Source organism: Echiichthys vipera (genome assembly GCF_963691815.1).
Source record: "Echiichthys vipera genome assembly, chromosome: 8".
Classification (NCBI taxonomy): domain Eukaryota; kingdom Metazoa; phylum Chordata; class Actinopteri; order Perciformes; family Trachinidae; genus Echiichthys; species Echiichthys vipera.
Window position 1 is genome coordinate 8129872 of NC_139833.1, and position 20533 is coordinate 8150404.

A 20533-nucleotide genomic window follows, 5' to 3' on the forward strand; every position below is an offset into this window, starting at 1 on the left:
ACAATACAATTACATGATAATACCCATGTTTAAAAATTCGACATAAAAAGAGCAATCGTCCTGGTAAAGTAAAAACAACAAAATGACAATAATAATAATAATAATAATAATATTCATAACCGTTTGAGTGCATGAGGCTGTAGAGTCTGCCTGGGTTTTACAGGTGAAGGGCTTTATGTTTCTTGGATTTTGGCAAATGACTGGCAGGTCTGTGGAGTATGCGTGGTGGGCAATCATTGGGAATAAGGGATAGGGATGAGGTGGTGGTGGTGGTGGGCCGTATGCCCACTCAGGTAGAAATGAGGTGGGAGGGGTCGATGGTGGTGGTTGGTGTAGCTCAGGCGAAGTACATGGTCCTCAGGGTGTCGTGGTGAATCTGAACAGCTTTAGCCAACGCCTGGGGGTCCCGACCGTTGCTTTGACCAGACACATGGCTGCCCTCTCCACTGCAGAGAGATGACAGGGAGAGAAGTTAGAACAAAAACACCGAAACTGGACAATTTTTATCTCCAAGTCAGCTTTTAAGAACTTTATTAGGGACATTATTACCCAACATTCCCTGTCTGCTGCTTACTGTCGTATTGACTGTCGTCTGATGCATGTGTGCTAGACTGCATGTCATTCATGTAATGCTCGTTGTATGTAGCCTGTATGTTGGTAATGTGTGCTACTGTCTTTTAACCTTTGACATATCTTTTAAGCCCCTACCCCTCCCCCAAGAGGCTTTGCCTTTTGCCAGGCCGCCATTGTAAATAAGATGTTTTTCTTAATGACTTGCCTGGTTACATAAAGGTTAAATAAAAAAAATATATGTGTATATAATTAAAAAATAAAGGTTGTGCTTCATATGTGGTTATCAGAATACAGTCACTCAAACTCGGGGACCAAACCCGACATGGGGTCACTTCATATGCAGACAGACTGATTTCACTGTACTTAATGTTTACTTTATGTGTGATAAGGAAAGTAAATGTTTCAAAGATATCACTGCTTCTAAGGACAGAATAGAGAACAAGGCCCTTGTCAGACTTCAATTTACATTACAAGACTCAAAATATCTTATTGTTTTGGTTCCTGAGAATTTTAAGGAACCAAAAACCACATCACAAGCGATCAGTGTTTGAGAAACCCCGTGTTTCATCGTTCATAACCTCCCTAACCTGTCATGTTCTTTGTCCACCAGGTGGTAGCGAGCACGGAAGGCCACGAGACGAGCATAGTAGGCTGGCGCAGGGATGGAGACTGAGCGGGTACAGCGCACGTAAGTGTGGCACAACTGGTAAGTTAGAATCTGCAACTCATCAGCCGTGAACCGATTGTCGTCCCATAAGACATAGTAATGAGACGGCCGGCTGGTACCCTGGAGGCAGAGAGAAGGCAATGTGAGATGTAGGGTTTTAGGGGCAAAGGCATTCAGTCTTAATAATCTCCTGCGGGATTTGAAGAATTTACACATTCTGTTTTTATCATCATACCTGTATGCCCGCATGGCTGCACAGGTAGAAGTCAAACTCAAAGGGATGAGTGATGCTGGTGTCCACTGTAGTTCCTGCAGGGATATTCCCACTCTTCCCAATCTATCAACAAAAAAAACACACAAGAGGATTATTATTAGACATATGAAAACAAGTAACTATAGGAGAGAACATATTTTAAATATATGTGTTAGAAAAGAGAAAGCACACCCTTTCAGACTTGTCAGCACAGAAGAGGCGTGTGTGGTGGCGTTTCTGCACCACAATGTAAGTGATGCCTGGCTGATAGTCTTTCTCCAACTTGATGCACGCATCTCTGATGGCCAGGAGCTCGTAGTGGAGAATCTACACACCAGAACATTATTTATAAGCATTCACTGTGATATAATCAATTTTATGGTTAAAATGCACTTTGCCAGCATCAGGATAATCCCAAAACTGAGCTAAACCATCAAAGGAATACCATAAGTTTCAAGTGCCATAACGTCGTATTACCTGCGGCAACTGTCCCTCAGGAACTCCATCTCTGTAGAAAATGATCCTGGTGGGCTTGAACCTTGTCGACTTGTAGAACTGAATTAACAGCTCTCGCACCATGTAAGACAAATCTTCAATGATCTCCTGCCTGGGCCTCTGGACTCGCACTGTGGCACAGTATCTGCTGGGATGAGCATCCATACTGCCTACCACCTGTAAGAGAGGGGAGTGACAGAGATGAATACGGCACCTTCAAGGTGAGTGATTTTATTGCTTTCGGTAACACATATTCAAAAGTATATTGGGTATTATACAGTATATAAGGTGCTTTGCATAAAGACATCCATCACATGTGAAATGATGGAGAAACTTCAAAAAGAAAATCATGCTAGTGTACTACATCTTAATCCACTGTTTCACCCCCAATGTGTGTATTTGTATGTTACCACCCCCTAGTGGCCGCTAATGGGAAGTGTGGGAGGCTCAACATTAACTTTTTATTTTTTTTCCCTCAAATTCTTCCACTGCACTGTCTACAATCATACTCGCTCACCAGATTTCTCCTCAAGTCAGGAGGAACAAGACAGAGCCACTCTTCCTCTCCCATCCTCTGTGTGTGTGACACAAGCGTTTGTCATAATTGCTAGGCAACAACACAGCCAACCACAGCTGAGCTGAGGTCAAGGGCGGACTGGGGTTGACGTCATTTCCTTTTTGAATGTGAGTCAGTGTTGAGCCATTTGTTTCCCTGCATGCTTCACTAACTCCTCACTTACGACTGTCTTTTTCTTTGTTCGGCCGCGTTTGTGGCGTATCAAAGTCCAAACTAAAAGTCAGACTGCAGACTCTCATGAAATGGACTTTCCAAGCTGGGCATTTACCGCCAATTTACTGTATCAGAGCACAAATCACTTCTATCATCCTTCAAACTAAATTGCTTGTTAGGTGTTATGAAATGTATGAACTGCCTGAGAGTAGACAAAATGTATTAAAGCTTAAAATAAGGCTGTAGCTAATACAGTGAATGATTTAACCAAAACAAATTACAAATGCCCATCCCAAGTGACCGTAAGGGGATGAAACCATCTCATCAATCCAGCAGTAAAAAAAAACATTTCTATTGTGCATTCATGTTATCATAACAGTCAAACTGATAATGAATACTCACATATGAGCAGAATGTAATGTCGTTTGCTCTACAGTGTTATGATTAACTTTTCATCTGTGCTCTTCTGCCTCAAACATACTATTCATAACTGTGAGACACTTCTCTTACCAGCATGGCTGTGCGCCATGGTCACCTAGTGCCACTGTCACCAAGCAACCGCGACCATGTGTGTGTTTGCTTTTCCTTGACATCTTGAGGTCATTTGCATTATTTACATGACCTTGATGTTTTTTTTTATTTGTTTGCCTTTAAAAAGAAGTGACCCTGCCAACTAAGCATCTGGACTTCAGAGAAGCCTACCTCCACTGTGGCACATAACAACACCTTTTCAATTTATAGAGCTATAAATAAATAGATAACATATGGCTTTGAAAATGATTGAAAAAGAGAGAGCTGCTGTGTCAACGGCCACAACCTGCGTGACATTCATGCATATTCATTCTGTAAAATGTAAAGATGAATTGTTGCAATCTATAAAAGTGGCAGTTCAAGCTGCTGGCTCTGATAACTGATATGTTTGATGATTGTAGGCCGTCTCTATTAGAACACAATTAACAATGGATGTGATTTGTACTTTTGTGAAGGTGGACACATGACAGAGGGTGAAGGGTGGGGGGCAGTGAGAGCAAACTGCTTCTCTGTACTTAGATTATAAAAATGTAACATTACCTCTGTGTGTGTGTGTGTGTGTGTGTGTGTGTGTGTGTGTGTGTGTGTGTGTGTGTGTGTGTGTGTGTGTGTGTGTGTGTGTGTGTGTGTGTGTGTGTGAGAGAGTGTGTGTGTGCGCGTGTGTGCATGTGTCTGTTGGTCTCTGTGTATTTGGGTCAGACATTGAGTCATTTCATAACTTGTTTCTCCACAGCCTATGGTCTTTAAACTAAACTACTTAATCTATCATCTATCTATCTTTTTTTAATTAATCAAGTAATATTTTAGTCTCTAAATAACAAGAAATACAGAGAAATACCCTTCACAAGTAACCAGAGCCAAAAGCTCTCCAGTGTCCCTCACACGTCCAGATTTGACAAGTGACCTGACTTTGCGTGGCGTGCAGTAATTGCCCATTGCCTTCCTTTTCCTGAGACTGTGTGTTCAAGGTCGGCCGGTATTGTTTAATGGAGGCATTATATCACAGACTTACAGCAGTAATGGAGGGCTTCTTGCCATCTCCAGCAGGGGGGTGTGTGACGTCTGCTCCCAGGAAGATAACCGGCTGCTGAAACACTGCTGACCTGAGAGTGCGAACGGAGGAGGAGGAGATGCAGATTACACTTGCTGGTAAAGGCAGTGCAGTGTTGTTTCTGATCAGTTGTATTACCATCACAGGCTGAAATACTGAGATGGGTCATTATATGATTTGTTATACAACAGACTTGAAATAGTGTGCCACAGTATTTTTTTTAACACTCTGACAGTTTCCCAGTATATTAATTACAGTATATTTCTGCATGACTGGGCCTTATTTTAAGTTTAAGTGGTGTGTTATGCTGTCAGGAGTACATAGAATATAAAAACAGGGTGTTTAGTGGTGTAATTTTGTAAATGTATAATTATTTGTGCTACAAAGTGTTGTGTGCCTTGGTGTTTTGTCCTGTTAAAGAGAGTTAGATGTGGGTTATTCATTGTTGTGTTAAAGTTAGAACCATTATTAGGAAGAGTATTCAGGCAATAGGGAACCCCTCAGAATACTCACAGCTTTCCCTGACCAAAGAGCTCAAACAATATTTAGAAGTTATAGAAATTGTTTCAGCTATATCACACAGGAAATTAAAACTGGCATACCGATTCATCCTGTATACTGCCTAGCACTAGCTTTGAATACTTTAATTGTAACGTGTAAATTGTTTGGAAACCTAAACAATACAAAACTTGCATCTTAGATGGTAATATTAAAAGGAGCCACTTTCATAACTATGAAATAAACCTTATAATTCTATGGTTAAACAGTGTCATATGGAAAAACTGCAATCCCAGATCGCTTATGGACAGCACTAACCAGTGGAAGTAGTCTGGCAAGAATAGGTTACACAACCGTCAAACACCTGTTTATATATGTGACAGAAGTATTATTAAAATTCTAACAGTTGTCCTCCTGCCATAAATGTACACAACTCATTCATTAGCAGCCCGAACAAAAGCTCACCGTTGGTGAGGCACCAGGATGTTGTTGATGCCTCCCAGCTTCACATTGATCTTGAGGCAGAGGTTAGAGAGGGTCTGAGGGGACGTCTTCACCACGTTCTTCACCTGGACACACTGCGTGGCCATGCCCAGGAGGGTGTCTCCCACACGCTTTACCTCCGCTGAATGGGACAGTTTGGAAACGGGACATCAAGAACACCGTGATACTAAAGGACTAAGGTAGCATTTTTGTCACGTTCAGTTTTTAAACAATATGTCTTGGTGTCTCCCGATGATGCCAAACAGAGTGTATATCCAAGAAATAAAATAGGGCAGCCTACCGTAGACAGGAGTTTTTCCCGGAAGAATGACGATGATGAGCTGAAGTCCAGAGTAGGTGTTCTTCAGGTGTCTGAACATGGGCTCCACGCTGTCCGCTCCCTGGGCGTATTTACAGAAACATGGCTGGCCCTGGATGGGCATCCCAGCGTCCTTAGAGATCTTACGCAGCTGGTCTGTGAAGTTCCTGAAAAGAAACCAGCGTAGTTGAGTCAAAATTCAGCAGGATAAGGCTTTTCATACTTTACTATCGCCTTGGGGCTGTATCCCTGCCCTGTAAGTATTATTGATTGTGTTTTAAAGAAATTAATCGCTGTGGTTGAGACGTCAAATGTAGCCTAAATATGGCATTGTGGATCCGCATTTTTTTTCTCTTTGCTAACAGCTCACTTCTAACGACGTGCCATTATTAAACAGCCAAATAAAGATATGGGGAAAATGATCAAATTCCTGCCAAAAAAATGTATTCCCACTGTTACCACTCTTTAGTACTTACTTGAGCACCTCTTCTCTGCACTGTTTCTGGGGGGCAAAGCAAGCAATGGCCCACACTTTGATCTCAATGCCGTTATAAAACTGCTTCCCCCTCATGTCCCAGACTCCCTGGTTGGGGGTTGCTATGGCACGATTCTGTGAAAGAGAGGATCAGAGGAGGTACAGTTTTAACCACATCAGGTCAGAGCTACTGCACAATTATGTAAAGTACTGTGAGTGGAAAAATGCTCCTGCCAACGTAATAACAAATGAACCATGTATTACCCGTCCTCCGTACTGCAGGATAGGGGCTGGAAGCACTCTGCCCGTCACCTCAGCCATGTCGTCTTTCACTTTGATCCCAAACTCCTGGATGTACGGGTCCAGGTTGAAGTTAGCATTCTTCATCTGTGGAGATTAAAAGACGGTCCATCATATCTCACGGTCTCCGTTCCTTACAATATAAATCACTGGGTCATACATTCTTACACACTGCTGTTACATCAGTGTGGGTGACTCACGCTGGTTATCACCCGTTATCGCTACAACTCACCAGCCTGCTGATCTCCTCTTGTCTGTCGGGTGCAGAGCGAGCTGTGGCTTTGATCATAGTAGAGGTCTGATTATCTGTCAGTTTCTTGATGCACCGTTGACCCGCTACAATGTTGCACACCTGGAACGAGTAAATCAGTCATTACGTCATTAAGGTGTGAACATTCACACACTATTCATGGATGTATCTCAAAATAGTTTGAAGTCATCGTACATGGTGTTGTTAAATATGTACGCTCTTTATGGGTTGAACATATAAATGATAAAAGTGTGTCCTTTCTCACCTCCAGAGGCAGGTAGGTGTGCTTCTGCTCCTGCCCCACCTGTAGACAGGGCAGGTGAGGGTATTTTAGCTGCAGGTTGTACTTCTGCTTGAAGTACTGGGCCACTGTACATTCTACTGTCTGCCCACTTTCGAGCTGGAGGGGAAACCTGGTGGAAAAGACAAGGAACATGAACTACTGTGTGACTGATGTGGTAGAAAGACAAAGAAGTTGAACCCATTTTTCGAGTGGATACAGCTCTGCATGGTCATGAGTTTGTGGCACGAATATGTTTAAGTGTATATTTAGGCCTTTTTCCAAATCTAGCATTTTCCGGATATGCCAGTATTATTCCGGTTTTATGAGAATTCTCTGGACATGTATGCAGGACATTCAGAATATGCGTCTAAATTGGGGTTTTAACTGCAGTTTGCGCCAGTTTACTGCTTAGGTTCAGCTCTGTGCATTGCTATGGTTGCTGTACACAAAGCAGCTAGCAAAGTTTGCAAGGCTGGGGTAGAGATGTATGCCCAAAAAGAAAAGTCCAAATTTCTGGTCGGAGAAATTATAAAAGACTTGGATATCAACAGGTTTTGGGATATTCGCAAACATCACAACACCGACTTTTTCAAGAAGGAGCTTGAAGGAATGAAAGAGGGAGAATTTGTATATTTCACCACCTGTGGAAACAATTTGTACGGCTGCAATGTTGCAATGCATCACTGACCAGCCTCTGATTGGCTGATTCTTCCGGGTTGATATTAAAATGTTACACAATCAAATCTTATCAGACTCCGAAGTAACAGATTAAACTTGCTAACTCAGTTTGACCGAGGGCCTTAAACAGGTCAACATTAAATAGCGAAATGAAGAATAAGTAATTGTTACTTCCCCTTTGTTTTTGTTTTCAGTTTTGATGGGTTATCCATGGATAAAATCCTGATGAATACTTGTTTATATAGGAGGAACATTTTATATAAGAGGAACATTTTCTACTATACAATGAAGGGTTCCCACAGCTGAAACTTCCCAGGGGATCGAACCTGCGTCGGCAGGAACTACAGATTAATATAGTTCCTCTAAGAGAGTTCCAGGTGCAAAGAAAGGGACAAAAATGAGTCCGATAAATAGAGACTGTGGGAGAGGCTGTTGAGAGGGCCAGTGAGCGACAGAGCGAACATTTATGCAAAAAATAATTAATCACAAAACACTTTGTGATTAAGGCTTTCTGGAGTTTTCAGTATCCTTGTCTGCCGCTGCTTGTCTCCTTTTCAATCACTCATTAATTTCATTCAGAACATCAGAACCCTTCAGCAGTAACTACAGAGAACAACAGTTTGCCCATGTGTGAAAAATGAGAGAGGCCACCGACGTTTTTTAATCAGTCACTGTTCCAATTTGCCTTATCTCCATGGTTCTTCAGATGTGTTGGTAACATAAAGACTAATGTGATAAGGAGAATTTATAGCTCTAAGCTTAGTTCCTGAAACGTGTTCATGTGGCTCCTTAGTACCTGGTACTATTTGGTTGAAACAAGCTACAAAATGACAGATTATTCAAATCCAAAGTGCCAATTTGGCGATATCCAAAATAATAATGTAAATGTATGCATAAAAGATTTTAAAAAACAGGTGTATGTGTAATGTTTTCAATACTGTCTGCATATTTACGTTTGGTGGCTGGCAGGTCGTCGGGTGACATTGCATACACGATACTTCCTCTTCATTTGGCCGCAGTGGGTCACCTCCACCTTCAGGCCTGGTAATGTCAACGATAAGTGGTGTAAACAAGCAAGAACACACACAGACACAGAAAGACGGGCATGGAAATGTTGCTGCTAACATATGGCAGTAACTTATGTATAAGGTTTAGGGAGTTTAGGTCTCGAAAGGCACTGCCAACTGTGAGCAAACATTTTTTCATGTCTTGAAGGTGTGCATTTTCTTGCTGAAGGCTTCTCATCATGGTGCGTTTGGGAGGCACTATCCCATTGGCCGGAAGCTCACCTTTAATCTCCTTGGTGAAGCGTACCCTTTGCGAGTCAGTGAGAGTCTTAGGCTGCTCGTCGATATTGCGAATGTCCAAAACTTCACACATGAACTCAATTACAGGCTGGGCTTTGTAGAAGGCCGTGGCAGACACTAGAGGGAGACACAGAGCGAGTCCATACGGGTCAGAACAGAGCAACTTTACAAACGATGCATGGACATCCACAACTTTATGCCACTATTTAGGACATTTACCACAGGAACCAAATTAATGTTACAAGCAGCCAGAAGAAGCTTATATTTATGATATCAGAATTATAAATCATGTAATGTTTGGTGCTTCAAAGCATCTTTTGTCCCAGAGTAAATTTAATTTTTACCCCACGTTTCTGCCCAGTCATGCAATGTCAGTAAAAAAAATGAGATCACTGACTGACTACAGACTCTCACTACAGTCAGACTACAGTCACTTCAGTGACTCACCATCAATGTTAAGCATCATCTTCCACATGGCGGGGCGCACAGACTGGTGGAAGCCAAACCAGACTTCCCTCCCCCCACCCAGTGGGTGGTAGTACCCTTCAGGTGGGGAGAAAAATGAACGGCCCACTGGAGTGTACCTAATTGGAGGAGTTGAAAATGATGAATGTGCAAAAAGACTTGGTTTAATTCAAAGCATGACCTCAGCGTGACTTCATATCCAGTAAAATAGTCGTCTCATGTAGGAGGTTCAATAATTAGTCAACAGGATGGGAGTTATAAAGGAACTGTGATGTATTTGTCTGGAACAGACCAAAAAAGGGGAACATTATCACTGAAGTGACTACTTTTTCACAAACTGTGGCTTTTTGTGTAGTCCCCTTTTGACCATCTGCAGGTCAAGTCCTCAAGCCAGTTATCGTTATTCTCCTGCTCAGCATTGTTCAGAGGACACTTTCACACAGGTCTCAGCTAACAACTTCTGTTTAGTGACTCTGACCCCTGGAGCTATGATGCTCTGGTGCATGTGAATGGAACAACCCAGTAAACCCTGCTATGCTGCATGGTTATAACGTCAACCTAGCAACAGGACTTTCCAATCTGCTTTTAAGATGTACATGTATCTAACTCTCTCTACAGGAGTAGGGGTGTTGCAGTATGTGTGTGTATGTGTGTATGTGTCTGTACTGGTGTAAAAGAAAGGGGTCGTATGGTGTACCTCATAGAGGCCAGGTGGCGCATGGCCACATCCAGGGCTTGAACCGAGTCGAGGGGGACCTGCAGCCGACCGCTGACCAGAGTCTCCTGCAGCAGGCGCCATGACACTTTGGCCAGCCAACGGATGGACACCTTGAAGATTCGGTCTTTACCCTCACCTGGGATGGTTACCTCAAAATCCACCTGGAGAAATGGAGGACAGAAAGGATAGAAACAGAGAGGAGAGGTAAAGAACAGGGCTGCAGAAGGAGACTATTTTGTACAGGATCCATTATTCAAGAAGTATTTTTTTTACACTGTAGCGGTGGTTCAAAAACACCTTGCCTACTATACATCACTTACAAGAAGCCAGCTTATAGCCTAGTTACAGAGTGCTCAATGTATTTATGCTAAGCTAACTAGCTTTGACCTTACATTGACTGGACAGATACAAAAAAGCAAGAAAGCGAAAAGGGCCCTATTGCTTTGAGATTAGAAATAACAGACAGCAGAATTATTTGTACTCAAATACACATTAAAACTAGAAGTCTCCAACTGCATAGTAACAATGTTCTATAAAAGAGTAGGTGTTTGTGCTTGTTGTGAATACTGGGATAGACATATGTGCTCTCCAGGAGACAGATAGCACTTTCTATTCAGTGTTTGATATATAACCCTTCCTCTCCTAGACTGGAACTCCCATTCCAATGGGGCTTGAGACTGTATTGATCCCTGAGGAGAAATGAGTTTGTGATGATGGCATGGTGTACCGGTGTAAAGCAAAAACCACTTCAAACATCTACCTTCTCACTCCCAATAGGAAGTGCTAGCACCGTGTAGATGTTCTTCTTGCCATCATACACTGGCTTCCTGTCGCCAAAGAGCTGGGGCTTGAAGTGTTGTACCATGTATTCCACCACCTCCCTGTAGGAAGTGACACACATAAATGCAGTATGTGATTAACATTCACCAGAAACGAGAAAAGAGACCCCCGTTCTGCCAATTAAACCCATCGCCTGATCAGGATGCTCTATTGTGATCGGGAGGGGGGGGGGGGGCAGTTCTCATGATGATAGAATATTGATCAAGCAGGATGCAGCTGTTGGGTGCAATATCTCATGGTCACAGGGGGAGAAGCAAGGACAAAAAGAGCCAGGGTGTGGGCGGGGGGCCACCTTTCAATGCACGGTGCCTTGGCCTTCATATAAGTGTGGGGGATGAGGAGTTGTTCTGAAAAGAGAAGGTCAGAGGGCTTGACCTTTGCATGCCTTCTTGGAACCTTTGTCTCGAACCCTAAAACCAAAAGAGACCCTCTCTGGATGTTGGAGAAGCTGGTAACATGCAACTTTCAGGGATACTTCTTTAGGATTTCAGGTTTTCTGAGCAAACAGCTGTTCAATTACAAACAGCAGATTACAGATGTGCTCATTTGTTTCTGTGCATAGCCTTGTTAACTGGGAAGACAATTAAGCTCAAGGGCTTTCCGAGTCTTGTCTTTCTGCTGAGGTCTTCAAGGATTTGAAAGATTGCTTGTTCAATCAAAAACATAATGTTAGATTAGGCCAAGTCAGGGCTGGTTTAATATACAGATATGAATACTGTCAAGTTATCATTCAGAATCAGAATCAGAAATACTTCAAGCATCTGAGGGGGAAATCAAAATATTAATTTCTTTCAGTTTTTGAGAAGAGTAATAACAGAAATGTGTGCTGTTTGGAAACAGGGTAAAAAACAAACAGGAAGACAATCTAGATTCTCAAAACGACAAGAAAAGATAATAGTGAGGAATAATACAGTTAATTAACACTTCTAAAGTCTCACGGCTGCCCCATGTTTGTATAATAGCATCAGGCTTCAAAATAGCCCGATGACATTTTTGTCCATAAACAAAAATAAAAGATTGATGGTTCTCCAAAGGGCCCGAGGCTTTTAGTCAGCCACACTGGGACAGTAAACAGTGAGTGCATGGAATGGGCCAAGTCACTGACAAAGGGGCAAGTTAGCCTTTATGCATTATATTCCTGCGGCTACTGTGATACCTGACATGTCTCCACGCAAATAACTGTGTAACAGGAAAATCAATCATATCTTGTTGACAGCCATATCATAGAGTGACATAACAATGTAAGTAAAGGGAAAATGGCAGAGTTTCCCCCAGTGTATTGAAAGTCTGGTGGCCCAATGGGTCTAAACATCTGGAAATTAACCAAAATCTATTTTAAGACGTCTTTTAAACTAGTTACAGTGGAACAGCTTGGTTGGGCACTTGGAAGTAGTCATATGTTCACGTCTCCGGTCAGCTTTCAGCACTGATTTCATTCATGTGTGGCCCTGTGGAATCTGTTGAAGCTTTTTTAAGTTCTCAAATTTGTAATTTCAATTTTTTATCACAAAAACTATAGGGCCCTACGTTTTACTAGGTAGGGCCCTGCGTTTTACTAGGTAGGGCCCTGCGTTTTACTAGGTAGAGCCCTACGTTTTACTAGGTAGGGCCCTACGTTTTACTAGGTAGGGCCCTACGTTTAAGTAGGTAGGGCCCTACGTTTTACTAGGTAGGGCCCTACGTTTAAGTAGGTAGGGCCCCAGGTAGGTAATGTTGCAGTCAGTCTGTCGATGGCCACTGTCAAAAAAGACACTTGCAGCCAGGCCTATCAACTTTTTTGGGGGGAAGCCCTGCACGCCTTCATAGAAACATCGGTATTGTGTGCCAAAGGCAGAGAAGACAGGTCTTCTTTTTAAAGGAACTGGTTCTCTGGTGAGCTATGACAAACATCTGCAAGGCAGACAGACATTTCACCCTTGGATGTTGTCATTAATGTGTATGTACTGTTTGTGGCTTGGATTAAAATAATAAATGTGACCAGTTAAAACTGTCTAGAGATAAGCAGTTACTTTTTTTAAACTAATAGTGAAGCTTGCCTCTTTACAATGAGTACAATACCTTTGAATGACTTCTATTGTAAACTTTTTGCTCCTGTGTTTTATTACAGCACTGATTGAAAAGCCTATAACAGTATGTTTAATTTATCCAATGATATCTTCTCAAATCAAAGATTTTGTATTTAGACACAACCAATTTCATTTATCCTGCATCAGAAGGCAAAATATTCAGTTACGCAGTACGGGGGCTTCTTCAAGCACACTCTGCAGCATAAACACTACCCATGGTGAAAGGGTCACTTAAGTTAGATTCCTTTGACTCCACCATCTGTCCAGTCCAGTGACTCGGACGCAGCTACTGCAGGAGGAGAAAGCTTCCTACCTGTGCATATTTAAGTGCTTAATTTATGTATGATTCGGCACAGATGTATGGATTTTTCTCACATTGCTTTTTGCCCTTCAAGTTGATGAGGAGTCGCATTAGATGGGATTTTCACAGAGGCTTTGCCTTCATTATAAAGCAACAGATATAATGTCATCTGAAGGAAATACAGTTCATACCAGATGTCTACTTGATCTGCATTTCAAATATTCAAATTTTCCTACATAACATACAGTAGCTGCATGACGCAAACATAACACACATTAAAGCGAGTAAGACAAATCAAACATTTGAATCCCAGTTGCATTGTTCATGTTGAGAGTAGCTGTAGTTGCTGCCTCCTAAAAGACCGGCAACACATTGATTACAACTGACTGTGACTTTCATTATCCAATTTCAAACTGACTGCAGACATTTCAGCTGCTTGTTGACTTCTTAAAACGCATGGCTTGCTGCCACATGTTAATAATTGTTTATTACACATGACATCTGAAGTAGTGATCTTTCAGATTAATGTATGAGATCAAAGACAAGACAAACAAGAGACACTGTGACTGTGATCAGATAAAGGCACATCCACGGCCTATTACCTGTTGACTCTCCGTGGGCACTTGTCGGGCTTGATGTCCACCTCGTAGTGAAAGACATCCATCTTTGGGATCTCCACCTCGAAGTAGTTGGCCAGCAGCTTGATGGGCTTGCCCACGGTACCCATGCCTGGCCGGCGGGGGGCATGGAACACCTGCTGCAGGGGTGGGGGGAAGGCCCCCATGGGCACTGGACAGACAGGGGATAGGGAGCCATCGACAAGGACAGGTGACAGAGGGGAGGAGGTCCGGAGCAAACAGGATAGGAAGGAGGAAAGTGGATGGGCAAAGAGCAACAGCGAGGGCAGAAGAGGAAATCACAGCAGAGGAAGGGAAAAACAGACACACATAGGATAAAGAACGGTTGAGAGAGGAGGTGGAAAAGGAAGCAGTTGTGAGCAGCAGAGGACAGGGCAAAGAGGGCGAGAAATGTGGCAGAAGCCGCGAAGGAAGCGTGGGCAGGGGCCAGGAGAGCGTGATGGGTGCACACCAGAGTCAGTGGCAGGAACAGGAAAGAGGAGAGGGAAAATAGGAAAAGGGAGAAACAATGTAAATGGAACAGTTAAGCAGCAAAATGTGCATTTGGGGGCATGGAAATGGATAGAGGTATGTTAATTAAGTGGTAAGATAAAGGGCGATGGAGGAGGATATTGGCATGGTATAAGGAAAAGGAGGAGGAAAAACCAGATTAGGTCAAATGAGGATTGACGAGGGAGAGGAGGGTAAAGAGAAATTAGGGAGGGGGAAGAAAACATATAAATTAGACTTTTTTTTATGTAGTTGGTGTAAGTTATATGATAAAGTGTGATCTGAAGATATTTATCACATGAACTTTCAAATCTCTGCCCTATGATTACCAACAATGAAGATAACCAATGGACAGAACAATATTTTGAAGATGTCACAGAGGGCTCTCGGAGCGCATGATGGCATTTTCCGCTATTATCTGACATTTTATATACCAACTGATTCATGATTTAATTGAGAAAATCATTTACAGATTATATTAATAGCAAAAAATAATCATAAATTACCTTTAACATATTTTGGCACTTTCAAAATAGGTCTAATTTGCGAACATTTATATTGTATACTCTAGGCACAGTATTTCACTGGCAGAAGTAGTAATAAGTAATCCACAGCCTCACACTGACTCTGATCAGTGTCCATTAGGGCTGAGTTTTTATATAAAAATATTCCCAGGTACCATGTGAAACAAGAAGACCTAAGGAATCCATTGCAAGGCGGTTCAATAACTCTCCAAAGTTAGGCTACATTTTGGCAAGGGAAAAACTGGCATGGCCATTTTCAAAGGGGTCCCTTGACCTCCAACCTCAAGATCTAGTTTTATAACTGAAATATCTCCCAAATACAATAGATATCAAATCAAATTGGGGACCTGTGAATCGCATCGATTCGGAAAATTGCTGGCGATACCCAGCCCTCGTGTCCAAACTAGCATCATGTCTTAAAAACAAGTCTGAGCCGGTCAGGAGGTCTAATACAGAGGGGGTCCTCTACTGGGTGCTAGATGTGAAGCTAGCTGTGACTCCTGCCTGAGAGGGGCCCAGTGCTTTAACCTCTTGGTCCCCAGAGAACAGCCCTCCTCCACCACAACAAAGACCCCAGCTGCCCTGCTCCTCCGTCTCACACACACACGCACACGCATGCACACACACAAATACGCGAACATGTACAACAGAGGGAGCGCCCTTGCTATGGCGAACCCACACCCTGATACACACAAACACAGGGGGCCCCCTCTACATTCCCAGCCTCACCATGGAGACACCACGGCAACACAGCATTGTCATGGATATCAGGGGACCTGTGTGTGTGTGTGTGTGTGTGTGTGTGTGTGTGTGTGTGTGTGTGTGTGTGTAGGGCTGTTGGAGGAGACGGGAGGAGGCAGGGTGCTGCTGTGGTCAGAATGGGGAGACCTCAGCCTTTTGGGTCCTGCACTGAGCATGTTCCCAAGGCGCCTGTGTATCCCAAATTGGAAAAGCCCTGCTTTTAATAGCTGCTATGGAAATCCTTGGGTCAAACAAACCACACAATCATACGTTCATTAAGACTTGGAGGAAGCGTGGCATTAGCCATGAAACGCAGAAAGATGCTCTGCTCAGTGTGTGTGTGTAGGTGTGTGAGTGTGTGTGTCTTGTCTAGAATCACACCTCACTACATCACACCTGACAAACACCATAAACACAGACACCAGACATGTGTCGTCCACACTCTATGTGCAAGAGAGCATGTATGTGTGTGAACACACAAGTGTCTAGAGTGAGTTGTGACCGTTGCACACTCACACAATGACACACACTTCGCCCTCGTGCCAGTGAAGGCAGATGGTGAGAAGCGGAGCCAGCCCTTTCACATATCCCAAGACAATAGCAGACTTTTCCCGGGCAGTGAGACTTAAAGCAGAGCTTTGGTGCTGCATCATAACAGACACTCACTATTTACAGTCTTGTCTTAACAATGACGTAACCAGAAATACGCCGGTGTCACATGGGTAATTACTGCTTTACAGTCATGTCTAGGGGAACAGGTACATTTTTGCACAGTTTATTTTACTTCATTAATAGCCAATTGGCAAATTTGCCCATTTTATGATCCTTTGGTGAGATCTGCAGTACAAGAAAGTTTAAACACATTTTCAAGCTCACAGTACTAGATGGCTGTAACAGCAGTTCTCACGGGTAGCTAATGATAAAGGATGAGTGCTACTGGGCTTATAAAAGTATACAATGAAATTGAGAAATTACATTGCAATTTAATGATCCCTTAAAATCTAAAAATAGGGATCAGTAGCTGATGTTTAGTAGGAGACCTTGCCCTCATCAGGAGATCACAACAGCGGACCAAGTACATGACTGAAAAGGAACAGCCAATTATGCATCAATTGTTTTGGCCAAACTATTTGGCGCTCTCAATAATTGGCTGTTGAACATGGGCTGAACATGGCAGCAATCAGCTCAATCTCAGAAAATAGCACATTGAATAATCACACTTCAAAACACAAAAGCAGACTTTGCGATGAGGGGCCCCCGGGGACCCTTCCCCCAATCCTAAAAAAATAAAAACAAGCCCATTCAACTGAGATTCGGCGTCGGGATTGGCAACATAATTTTAATCTCAGACCCCCTTGTACAAATAAAGAAGACCTCAAAAGAGGGTTCAGAGATAGTTAACGGGGCCTATGAGTTCACAACGCCACCTCCATTCAACATATAAAGCGTGCTTTCCAAAAGTACAAGACAGATCCGAGGCTGGATTATAAATGCCAGAGTTCAAAGCTGTCCCCAATAGGTGGACTTCAGACCTAGCTATAAAGTAAAACACTTCCTAGTATGTGCTTGAATTTGCTGCCTCCACACCTCAGTGCCACCCAAGAAAACCTCTAAATAAAGATCATCACTGGAACTGATAAGCCCTAGCTGTAAACTTGAAACAGGCAGCGCAAAATCCCACATACAAAGGCAATGCACATGCTTCTCAGTCTTCCCAAGTCTAAAAATAAAGTTGTGTCAACTCTTCACTGCAGGTGCACAGATATCACAATGTAGGATTATTTTTGCTCCAACATAAATAATTCATCTGTCTCTGCAGATGTTGGGCCTCTGTCCCTAATGTGCGCAGGTGATGAATGTGGTGTTAAACCCCTATTTAGACAATAACTGACATAAACCTGTCAGTGAACAGGGGAGGCTGGTCTGCTGGGTGGCGTGCAGCCAGCTGCTGCTGCTGCTGCCGCTGCCGCCGCTGCTGCCTCTGCTGCTGCTGGAAGGCGGGCTTCACCTCGTCCCTCCTCACCCACTTTCCCACGACCTCCCTGCCCCCGTGCATGGCTGAGGATATTCAGTCAGCGCTCCAAAAGCCTCAGTCTATATAGCTACAAATGTGGGTAAATAATAATAACGTTATCTACATAGTGATGTGCATGCATTCTGCAAGAGAGCCCGATCCATCTCCCACTCTCTCTTCCGCCGCCTCCTCCTGCATCCCCCTGACGCTAAGGCCAGGCTACGGTGCCCCGTTTTTACCAACTGCAGGATAACTCGGGTATCCGAATTGATAACATGTAAAAACCACCACAGTTAAAAAAAGAAAAACCTACCAGCGCCAGACGGTCCCGGCTCCATCCCATTCACTTAGCCGCGCTGGTACAAGGTATCTTGTCCGGGGTGTTTTGGCCAAACCGCCGGCCCCTTCAGGCTGGAAGCGTCTCAGACTTCCAGCCCCCCCCTCTCGGCGTGTAGTCTTCTCCTCTCTCGGTGTACCCCCGCCCCCTAGCCCCTACCAGAACCCCCCCAGACCCGCAGAGGAGTTGAGGCTAACGGCGGTAGCGGCTAGTTGCCGTGTCTGCCCGTTGACCCTGGAGGTAGTAACGGTGAAAGCTGGCGGCCGGTGCTGTCTTATTTCTGACCGCTCTTCCTCCGCGGGGACGGTGCGGTCCCTCCCAGGGCGCCGTGATTTTGGGGCCGAATGTCCGCGGCAGATGTGACTCCTCGTCGGTCTTGTTGTGCTCCTGCTCACCGTTTAAGCAGGATTCTCCAGCGGAACAAAAAAAAGGGCCAGCCCCTCACCCCCCAAAATCTGAAACTTCTTCTTTGCCATTAGAAAGTGCAAAGGAACTGTTGATGAACTTGCTGTCACACCCCAGAGGCTGAAGACGGAACTGCACTGCAGACATGCAAATCACAGGGTCTGAGCCAGGCTCTCCAGACTCTGATGAAGACATTAGCAAAATGAGTAATATTTAATAATAATTGGTATTATTATGAAAATAATAAGAATCTCCTGGGCACTACCGAGGTGCTGTTGAGCAAGGCACTGAACTCCTAACTGCTCGGGGCACTGGTCACTGGCAGCCCCCTCGCATCTCTCCTTAATTGCATGTATAGGTCCTGGTTGTGCATGTGTGTATTTCAGGCCTGTGTGTAACATGTATAATAATAAGAGTGAAAAAATTGAATTTCCCCTTGTGGGATAAAAATAAAGCAATTCTTCGAAAGGACACTTTTCAAGATTCAAGAAGCTTTATTTATTTATCCCGAGGGAAATTATTGTGCAACAGTTTCAATACAAAGATGGGGAAGGATCAGAGTAACAATAAGCATAAAAACATAAATCAAATCAGAATAAAGCTAACGTAAAATAAATCAAACAATTAACTAAATGTGACAGAATACAGCAGACATTGTGTGACACGTAGGTAAATACAGTATACAACAATACGCAGCGAGCAGTTTAGCAGCATATTAAGATAAAATAAGTACAAACTAAATAAGTGATAAGGAGCCATACGTAATAACAGTGAACTAAGTTATAGTACAACTAAATAAAGTGATGCAGTGATAATATAAAGGGATATAAGTGATATAAAGTGACATTTGCTCAGGACACAGTGTCTCCACTGTTCCTTACCTGACCTGTAGATGAATTATAGAGTTTGATGGCCACAGGAAGAAAAGTCTTCCTCCGGCGTTCAGTGTTACACCGGGGGGGAATGAGTCTGTGGCTGAAGGTGCTTCTGCTGGAGGTCAGCAGCTGGTGGAGAGGGTGAGTGCTGTTGTCCAGGATGCTGTGCCGTTTCAAAAACAGTAAAAATGACAAATGAATAATAACACAAAATGAAATTAACAGATAATAAGGTACAAAAGACAGTGAAAAGACCATCAAATAAATAAACAAAAATAAGAAAATAGATAAACCAGGGTATAAACACACATCACACAGAAATGTTGCTTGTGATATTTTATTATAGATACTTTGTCACTTTTTGTCCAGAAATTTGAGAGATTTTAGATAATTCTTGAATAGTATTTGGAAAGGGATGACATAGGGGATAGTTTTTGTTACCTGACGTCTGTGAAAAATAAGATGTGCCTTATAAAATCTACAAGTTAACAATAAATTCAGTATTATACGTATTACGGGGGAATTGTTGGGTCTGTGTAAATCATAAATAAGTCATTGAGTGTGGCTTTTACCTAGTCTGTAAAGTGTCCTTAGATAACTTTGGTTATGATTTGGCACTATGAATAAAATTGAATTGAATTGAGGTGGTTCAGGATCATCTAAGGATGCCCCCTGGGCGCCTCCCTAGGGAGGTGTTCCAGGCACGTCCAGCTGGGAGGAGGCCTCGGGGAAGACCCAGGACCAGGTGGAGAGATTATATCTCCACACTGGCCTGGGAACGCCTCGGGATCCCCCAGTTAGAGCTGGTTAATGTGGCCCGGGAAAGGGAAGTTTGGGGTCCCCTGCTAAAGCTGCTACCCCCGCGACAAGACCCCGGATAAGCGGTTGAAGATGAGATGAGATGAGATGGATTGAATTGAATTTCTCATGCTCAAAATACAGAATTACATTTCTACACTCAATTATAATTTTACAGTTTAATATAATAAACTATAACTATAAATATAATATCTGCTGTGACATTCAAGTCCAAAACAAAAGGAAGCAGAATTTAAACAATTACAGAATAAATGTGTCAAATATTCTGCTTCATTGTTGCAGAAAGCACGCGCACGCACGCACGCACAGTTCACACCTGTCCCATCCACATCGTTTGCAAATCTACCGACACGTGACAGGAAGTCGTCACCGCGCCGTGACGTCACTTTACTCCAACGCGGAAGAGGT

General features: G+C 43.2%; 1 protein-coding gene across 1 annotated transcript; it reads right to left on the reverse strand.

Annotated features, from left to right (window-relative positions):
* Positions 1–325: 325 nt before the first annotated feature.
* On the reverse strand, positions 326–18109 carry ago1 (argonaute RISC component 1). Its single transcript, XM_083918090.1, has 19 exons — positions 18003–18109; positions 13886–14072; positions 10837–10957; positions 10056–10237; positions 9341–9477; positions 8876–9010; positions 8540–8627; positions 6891–7038; positions 6608–6727; positions 6340–6462; positions 6077–6210; positions 5583–5767; positions 5264–5423; positions 4262–4352; positions 1971–2165; positions 1686–1820; positions 1476–1577; positions 1161–1360; positions 326–446 (listed from the first exon to the last, which is right to left on the reverse strand). The coding sequence occupies exons 1-19, from the start codon at positions 18025–18027 to the stop codon at positions 338–340; spliced, it is 2577 nt and encodes an 858-aa protein (XP_083774216.1). The 5' UTR covers positions 18028–18109; the 3' UTR covers positions 326–337.
* Between the last annotated feature and the right edge of the window lie 2424 nt (positions 18110–20533).

Excerpts from the sequence above, each read along its gene's own strand:
- ago1 (XM_083918090.1), bottom strand. The coding sequence starts at position 18,027 with ATGGAGCCGGGACCGTCTGGCGCTG. Across the intron at positions 9,478-10,055 it reads CGCCACCTGGCCTCTATGAG|GTACACTCCAGTGGGCCGTT; the intron begins GTACACCATACG and ends TCCTCCAATTAG. Across the intron at positions 7,039-8,539 it reads CGACCTGCCAGCCACCAAAC|GTTTCCCCTCCAGCTCGAAA; the intron begins GTAAATATGCAG and ends CTTTTCCACCAG.